Here is a 9325-nt window from a genome sequence, read left to right on the forward strand (position 1 = left end):
GGCTGGGTGCTCCCAGATACGGTTATCCTATCGGCTATATTGGTTTAACCATAGCCCACTCAATCACGCGCATCATGACGCAAGCTGCTCCCGCTATAGCTAAATTACCGAAATTTGTTTTAAACGTATCTAGTTTTATGTGCTCTTCTATTGATTCGATAACCTTACTTAAATCCATATTATACCTTCAAATACCTTTTAAAACATTACCAGCTACTCTGTCCTGACTACAAACACAAATCGAGGAAGTTCTAGCATACACAATAGCAGACGACGGTAACCGCGTAACCGCGAAATAACACAAGACCTATTTTAAGGGAGTGAACAGGCCCAGTATAGCTACGCCAATAAAACGGTCAACTACGGCGAAACTCTGATGACTCGCGACTTTTGGCCATTTTCATTCTTTTCCTCTCATCCACTTTTGGTATAGGTTGTGAATATATTTATACTTATATTTAAGTTGTGAATATATATACATGAATATGTAAGTTGTGGAGATTTTTACACGTTTATATGTAATTTCGGAACATATTTAGACGTATATTTTGTGCAAATTTCCCTATATTTATACGAAAGTTGTGTATTCATTTATACGAATATGTAAGTTGCGGATATATTTATACGAATACGTAAGTTGCGGATATGAATATAAAAGTTGTGAATATATTTACACATGTGCAGCGCATTTGGATTTTTAGATATATTATTTATGGATAATTTATCTAAAAGAAAAGTCTATCATTTTTGTTCACTGATTATAAAATAGTTCTCGAGTAAAGTTCAAGCAAATTTAAATCACTGTTTCGGTGTTGAACCAAGAGTTATAATGTGGATTTGAATTTGTGCATTATAAGTATAATACTATTGGAATTAGAGCTCGGCATTTTCTATCCATTATCCACAAATTAGTAGATAACCGATTATTTATAAAAAAGTTGTGGATATAATACGATTTAACATGCAAGTTCTGTGGATTTTTGGAATTAAATCTTACGTTCATTAAATTTAGTTAGTTTCTAACTTATGTGCATTAACATTGATTATTTACTGCCCTAAGTGCATTAACATTGATTATTTACCGCCCTAAGTGCATTAACATTGATTATTTACTGCCCTAAGTGCATTAACATTGATTATTTACTGCCCTAAGTGCATTAACATTGATTATTTACTGCCTTAAGTGCATTAACATTAATTATTTACTGACTTAAGAGCATTAACATTGATTATTTACTGACTTAAACTAGATTCCCACTTGACCGAAAAAACACAGCCGACGGTAGAAAATTTAACTTACGCCGGCGTCCGGCGGTAGACCATTCACACTACAACTGAATTTTGAGTTTGACGGTAGATATTTTTGGGTCACGTGACAGATTTGAGTGCTTTCCACAACATCTATTTCACACTCTGAATTGGTATCTTTGTCCCCTTGTCGCTTAGATCGTACAAGAAGGGATATTTTCAAACCTAAGTAAAGTCTTCCTTATTAACATCTTATCTCTTTTTACTTCCGTTAGTTTAATTTCTCTTTCTTGGTGGTATGTTTCCGATAAGCCTTGGTCAACCACAAAAAAATGGCGGCTAGCTATCGATCTCGCGTGTGGGTGCGCTCTTGAAATTTATGACGTTGTCAGTGGGGTAATTTCATTGGCTGAGACGTCGGCGTAACGCCGAAGACGACCGAAAAAATAGAACACAACTTACGCCCGACCGAACGGAAATTCCGTCAGGCTCGGCGTAAAGATTTTTCGGTCGAACCCCTTTCTGCCGGGTTTCCGTCGTGTTTTCGGTCAAGTGGGGATCTAGCTTACACATCATCCATTTTCTAACTAAAGCACATTAACTTTATTTATTTTCTGAAATACATGCATTAACATTAATTATTTCCATTTCTATCATACCTTTAACTTGGTACATTAAAGCTTATGTTCTGTATAGGGTCACTTTACTGTTTCCAGAAGTATATAACACTTATCCTCGAAAGAAGTGTTCCACAAAGCGGGGTAATTGTGACTTGTGTAACGTCATTCTTCCCAACATCGGAACATTTGGAGCAAGGTTACTAAACCGAATCACATACGCGATAAATCATTACTCTATTAGCGCTTAACTATTTGGCAAAGACAAGCTTCTGGATTTTCGTCTCACGTCAAGACGGGGTTTGTGGGTTGATATCTGAGGATTTAGTACCAAACAGTTATTGAATTCACCCTAGCACGGTGCGATGTCCATCTGAAGTTTCATGAGCGGGAAAGCAAACAAATATGCGTGAACCTGGGAAGAATGACCTTACATAACCATGAGTATTAAGAGGATACAGAGTGTCATCCTTCTTCTATTATACCCTTCTGCTGTTACAATTTTCCTGCGATACAATTTTCGACACAATCGTGCACGAAACACAAGATAGATAAAACGTATCCTGTAGCTAATATGAGAAGTGGAAATGAAATATTTTTCAAGTTTAGAGGCTTTAAAGGCTCCGTATTCGTTAAAGTGGGCTTGAAACATTTTTCATCTTTAAAGTCTTGCAATTCCTTACGCTGCTCGACTACGTAACCTTCAAACATGTACAGACACCTGCAAGGATATGTAGAATTTAGATGTAGTTTGGTCGAGTATAAAATATGTAATAACAGGGATATTAGATGTTTTAAGAGGGATTCGAAGAGAGAGGGAAATTGTGGAAGCGTCATCGGCGTGTCATGCGCAGTAAGGCCAAATCAAGGATGATGGAGGGAGGATGCGAAATCTGAGAGAGATAGGCGCCAGTCTGGGAAATAAGGATAATTTTTAAACTAGTCCTTGGGACCAGTGACCCCGCCCCTAGTGTCCTAAATAATAAACTGGTCCCCACCTTTGTTCTCCTATAGATTTGCAATTTAATTAACACTTTTTGAATTAAAAAAACTAGTCCAAGCAATTAAGAAACTGGTTTTGGACCAAGGGAAGTGTGCTATTTCCCAGACTGATATAGGCGCGCTAACTGTATAACGGCTTAGGTCCGGTGGGACGCTAAAAATGGGGCAAGAATTACTCGGAATACAACTTCATTTTGTCCTTGAAAGTGGAAAAACAAGACGGTGCGCGTTTTAGACTCTCGTATAGTCTCGTTAATACAACCGTCTGCCGCAGGCGCGTCGAAATGTACGTGAAAAGGCTCTAGCTGCTCATGCCCCTTAAAGCATCTAATATCAATGATAACAGAAGTCCATTAAATTCGTCTAGGCTAATTTAATGGACTTCTGATGATAATAATATCCACAAAAAAGACACGCTTAAAGGGTATGGGAATTTACAATTTCGTATCATATTTTAGCACGAAAGTGGTATTATATTACACTTTCAAGTCTCTACTTTCAAAATATAAAGTTTTTAATATAATTGAACCAAAGTTTCTATTTATAAAATCCATTGGAAAATCACGAAAACTCAGTTTCGATATATAAATCATTTTGTCTTATCAGCTTGTTCGGTTGGTTTATGACATCACTATGACGTTGAGGAAAAAAGCGCGGGAAACCTATACGCGCGAGCGCGAGCTATACGCGTCTCGAGCTCTGTCCATGCTTTGATAGCGGAGAGAGTGGCACCATCTCGCGTGTGTGACGTCAAAAACAACAAAACGTTGTAGCCTTTCTTAAAAACTTTAAAAAGTGGATTTTAAATAATTTCATTTGAAGCATTTTCAAATGCATATTGCCAAATAACTAGAAATCGGAGAATTAAAAGCTTGGTATTTTGGAATTCACAGTAATTAATTCTCTTCTCATACCCTTTAAGCTTGAAAAATGAAATTTTCCGCAATTCTTTTTAAGTTACTCTATTTCAAACACTTTACCATTAAATGATGCAAATGTCGAGACAACTTACGTTCTGTGAAAAATATCCTTCACATGGGGATCAGTTGCCTTACCGACGATCATTGTTAGCGGAGAAATGGCAAAGTGCGACTTGGAACGATAAACAAAGTCCTTAAAGTTATCGCATTCATCTAACAAATTTATAAATGCTGCCACAATAGCCATATCTACGCCTGCGCAGCCTGTGCCTGCTTTCACTTTATCCAAAACAGAATAGACGTAGTCAATGTGATTGGTCAACTTCATCTCTTCTAATATGTTAAACAACCTGGCTTTGACGCTCTTTTCTCGAAATAGACTCGATTGCTTAAAAAGAGACAAATGGAATTAGAACTGATTCGTCTCTATGTGATATGACCATAAGTTCATAAGCTATGTTCCATAAGTTTATCACTGGTTACTGAGAGCTTTTCGTGAAGTGACGTAGGTCATAGAATCTCGTAAAGTGACGCCTGGTGAGGCGCCGTCAAAGACTTAGTACAGACTAAATAGGAAGATGGACTGCAAAACCGAGAGTATGCAATTCTCGCTTCGTTCTCGAACCAGCTCTCAGTAAGTCTCTAGCATTACAAAGTATAGGAAGTGTCACACTTAAGGAACATATCTTATGATATGACTAGTGGCACAAAATCATTAATTAATGTCATACGATATTTCATGTTAAACACGAATATCTAACTTCTAATTCTTTTAATTTTCAATCGGTTTCCTTGTAAAATTCTGGAGTAAAGAGAGTGTGGCGTTTTCATACCTATTATCAGAAATATATTACTTTACACGAAGTTCACTTCTCCCTACCTCGCGCCGGCCATCATCTATGAAGTATTTTTACAGGCTAGAAACGGTACCGTTCCTCCCGAACAGCGAGGCAGAGAGGTGAAAATATAAACACTAGCGTCTCGTAGTGAGAAAAATGTGCTTTTCTTACAATCTTATCATGGTTGTATATGCAGCGGCTTCTCACTTGCGCGAAATACAGTTGAATCCCGCCGTTTCTAGGAAACGTCAGATTATCTTGGCAGTGGCCATTTATCACAGTTCTCTCTCGAGAGGGAAAATTTTTCTCTTCGCGACTAGCGCGCGTCGGGAGGGGGAAAAATTCACGCCTCTTCACTCTTGCAAAGTTTTTTTTTCGGGTTTTTTCTTCATAGATGATGTCCACGGTACTAACCATTATTGAAGTGAACTTCGTGTAAGGTAATATATTTCTGCTATTATTTTTGATATGTTAATCTAAATGAAGGTAAAATAACATTACACCTTGAAATAATGGCCTTTTGCTAAGTAAAAAATAATTACCGATCTCTTATTACATAATAATTAGCATTTAATTAGTCTTAAAAACGAGGACTACTGCGCCAACCGCCATTGGTTTAGTGGCGTCTGCTAAACCGAATCCCTTACCCCTACGGGATTGGTTGAATTCTCACAGCGTGTAAGAGGTTCGATTTAGCAGACGCCACTAAACCAATGGCGGATGGCCCAATAGTCCTTGTTTTTAAGATCAATTAAATACAAATTATTTTGTAATAAGAGATGATTTATTTTATTTAATATTTTTTCTTTTATATTTGGAAAAAAGCCGTTTTTTAAGGTGTAAGGTTATGCTACCGGAAGTCCGGAACTATTCTGTCATGGTTAAGTTAATTTGCTTAAAATGTCAAACCTGTGAATAAATCAATAGACGTGTTGTTCCATAGTAAAATTCTATAGAGCGATGGTTAACGATGTCTTGCAACGTCTCAAAATACACCGGTTTCTCTGGTAAAGTCAGTTGGGCCAAAATTGCTCCAGAGAATAAGTTGATCAAAACCAAAAATGGCATATCGAAAAAGAGCATCAAAAAGCCAATTTTGTACTTCACACTTTCTAGAGTTAAAGCTTTAAAAGAAATAAATGTCCACACATTAATACATATCCACTTTGTTACCTTGAACTAATTGTAACTGTTATGCTGTTACACAATTTGAGACTACAATAGCACTTGAAGTTCTTTTTAATATAGGACTTTCATTTCAATTCTAGATTGTCCTGTACCATGCGTTAGAAATTAAAATCAAACTTACTTTTTCCAATAGTTTTTGCCAAGAAGTAAAATATACCTCGAACGTAATATTGCCAGGATGGAAACTTCCTTTTAATTGATATTATGAGAAGTGGCGCGAGTATGTACGAAAAGGTTATAAACATCCAAATCTAAATTTAAAGACAATAGTTTCAAGAATTTAAATTTATCCATAAAATTTTAAGGTTTTTAGGAACCATGATAGGATTAATAATTTATCTTATTTTTTGAATAAAAATGACTTTTCAATGCCAACGTTTACCAAGTGGCTTAAAACTAAATTACAATAACCTTACAAGTTGTTTCAAATTGAAAATTTTATTTTATTTATTTTTTATTTTTGCACACGACATCTAGATGGCGTTTGCAAAAATGTTAGTCCATACAGGAAATTTGACGAGAGAAAAGCCACTCTGTAATAAAGTCTTTCTGAGGCGTACGATGGGATGCGTACTACGCCGTATATCGTGGAAATACACTCGGGATTACTTTTTACAGTTTTTATTTCAATATTAGATCGGATTGTAGGCGTATCTCCCGAAGTTACGGCATTTAAACTCCAAAGAGGTAATACCGGGAGAATACACCAGTGCCTTATCCCTCGGGGATCACGACAATTCGGAGAATGACAATTCGGAGAACGACAACTCGGAGCACGACAACTGGGTGAAAGACAATTCGGTGAACGCGACAATTGGGTGAAAGACGATTGGGTGAATCCGACAATTGGGGGTATGACAATTCGGTGAAAGCGACAACTGGGTGAAAGACAATTCGGTGAAAGCGACAACTGGGTGAAAGACAATTCGGTGAAAGCGACAACTGGGTGAAAGACAATTCGGAGAGTAGGACAACTGGTGGAACGACAATTCGGTGAATTTTACTCCTTGTTTACCGAAAGAATAACGCAGTTTCTCACGGATAGAGGAACAATATAATAAATTTTTTTATTGTAGTTAATACAATAAGTTAAAATAATTGAAATTACTTTCAAAACTAATGGGCCAAGTTGTGGGCTATACTTTTTAAATAGGTTAAGGGTTCAGTTTGAGCAAAACGTCCAACTATGGTATGTAGGCGCTGGTTGAGATCCTCCTATTTTCTTTTCTTCGGTGCTGAGTGTCCAGCTCGCAATTGTTCCAGTCGACGCTCATAGAAAGCCTGTTCACTTTTTAAACCTTTTATCAATCGCCATATTGTAGGTTTACCGCAAGAAAGTGCGACATGAAATCTACGGTGCCACGCTTCGACGGCGTTGTTTGACCTTGGTAAGTCATCACGGACGCGTTCATAAATATTCCACAGATTAAGCGCAAAAGTTCCCTCTCTGACCCTATTACGACGATTTCTACCAACGTAGTTATCCTCAAAATAGTTTGCTACTGGCATAGCAAGGTTAGGAAAGTCGTCCATCAGAATATCAAAGTATTCGGCCAAGCGATCAACGGGAACGAATGACAAAGCCGGCAACATCTTTACTTTCAACGCGAGGTCGACGTTCTCACTATAAAGTCGTTGAAGCCCATATTCTTGAACGCGACGGTATACGTTTTGGGAGAGGTGAAAGAGACAGCCTTTCGTAACAATATTAGGATAGCATCAAGTAAAAGCGTTGAGGGCACCAACTTCAAAGTCACACAGGGTGCATTCTTCGAAGGTGATTTAGGGATTTCAAAAACCTGACATATGTTTCTTCTTTCTTTTCCGGTAAGAGACCGTAGACCAGCGGTATGCACTGGTTATTGATGAAAGCGTGCAAGGTGTACAATTGATAAAATAGGTTAGGAGACACCTTAAAAGGAACACAAAATCGTAATTATTTTCAAGTAGATCTATAAATACCATATAAAAAAGGTGAACGATCAAATTACCTTGAACGTACCGTCAGCGAACCAGTTCACTGCATCAAGCAGGACATCAAGGTTACTCTCTGTTGAAAATAGGAGAATACGGTTGCGTCCCGGACCAGAATCGAACATCAAAAACACGTTTCCGTCTAAAGTTCTTTGATATTCTTCAGGAATTTGAAGTTCTTGTAGGCTATTTGGTAATGGAGGTGCGTTTCCTTGTCTTTGACGTTGTATATTCCTTTTCAAGGTGGGCACTTTTGGTATATGGGGTGCCGCGGCCAGACTTACACGGTTTATGGCTGTCGTTACGATTTGGTGGCAGGATTCTTGCGTTAGGATTGCTTGAGTCTTAGTTTCGTTCACGGCATTTAGGATTTCTTTTCTGCTGGCGTCTGATTGATGCGAATGTTCTGAACGTAAATGAACCTGGTCGCTACCGGAAGGGTTGCGTTTCGTATGAGCTCTTGCCTTGCAATTACTTTTGTCTTCGCATTGCCAATAGGTTTTGTCAACGGAATCCTTCTCACGAACGTACGCGTAGCCACCAAATAACAATTTTCGTTTTCCCCTTTCCGTAAAACCAAACTGTGCCATTATAAATAAAAAGTTTAAACCTGAGAGTAGATTACTAATGAGTTGGGGGGCAACTGGAGGAATGAAGAAAAAATAAAATTCTTCCTGCCTTTTATACTTCAGTTTTAGAATGCCAATTTAAAAATAATAAGTCTAAATTGACTGAATTTTTTTAATACCGATTGAAAAATAATAAGCCTGAAAAAGCCTTAATGACACTCCTGCATTTAACAATTTTTTAAGGTGAAAAAACTGAGTTATTCTTTCGGTAAACAAGGAGTACAATTCACCGAATTGTCGTTCCGCCAGTCGTCCTACTCTCCGAATTGTCTTTCACCCAGTTGTCGCTTTCGCCGAATTGTCATTCCCCCAATTGTCGGGTTCACCCAATTGTCTTTCCCCCAATTGTCGCTTTCATCGAACTGTCTTTCACCCAGTTTTCGTGCTCCGAGTTGTCGTTCTCCGAATTGTCATTCTCCGAATTGTCGTTGAAGAGGGGAAAGCCACTCTATAATAAAGTCTTTCTGAGGGTATACGATGGGAAGCGTATTACGCCAGTGCCTGATCCCTCGTTCGAGGCTCACGTCGTGCGGGTTTCTCGCTACGTTGCCTACGTTAATCAAGGGCTGTGCGCGGTGCCGATTTTTATTTTTTTTGGCAATATGAAATGTTCATTTCCTCGCGCTTTTTTCGCGCGCGTTTCGGTCCAACTATCAATGAAATGTCGCCGTAAAATAGGGAGAAAATAAGAAGTCTCGTTTCTTAAAAGTCGCCCCCTTCGAAGCCACCGCGCACAGACCTTGATTAACGTAGGCAACGCTCGCTTTCACGGCGAATCGGCGATTCGAATGAAGCCTTTGCTTAACTGAATTTCCTACTTAGATTTAAATATGAATTTTTCAAGGTAAGTATAATTTTTGTGGTCTAAGTGAAACCAATTTGGTTCGTATTATATTATTTTACTAATA

At 38.1% G+C, this 9325-nt stretch overlaps 1 protein-coding gene across 1 annotated transcript; it reads right to left on the bottom strand.

Annotated features, from left to right (window-relative positions):
• Positions 1-7370: 7370 nt before the first annotated feature.
• On the bottom strand, positions 7371-8807 carry LOC149647098 (uncharacterized). Its single transcript, XM_089849697.1, has 2 exons — positions 7806-8807; positions 7371-7726 (listed from the first exon to the last, which is right to left on the bottom strand). Exons 1-2 carry the CDS (start codon positions 8376-8378, stop codon positions 7568-7570), a joined length of 732 nt encoding a protein of 243 aa, XP_089705823.1. The 5' UTR covers positions 8379-8807; the 3' UTR covers positions 7371-7567.
• Between the last annotated feature and the right edge of the window lie 518 nt (positions 8808-9325).

This window comes from Phalangium opilio, unplaced genomic scaffold, assembly GCF_054372755.1.
Source record: "Phalangium opilio isolate 3A_F unplaced genomic scaffold, DU_Popi_V2 ptg000089l_1, whole genome shotgun sequence".
Taxonomy (NCBI): domain Eukaryota; kingdom Metazoa; phylum Arthropoda; class Arachnida; order Opiliones; family Phalangiidae; genus Phalangium; species Phalangium opilio.

What these genes read in the sequence shown, in the direction of transcription:
- LOC149647098 (XM_089849697.1), bottom strand. Translation starts at nt 8,378, where the DNA reads ATGGCACAGTTTGGTTTTACGGAAAGGGGAAAACGAAAATTGTTATTT. An exon ending in TCGCTGACGGTACGTTCAAG is followed by an intron (nt 7,727 to 7,805) that starts GTAATTTGATCG and finishes GTTCCTTTTAAG; the next exon opens with GTGTCTCCTAACCTATTTTA.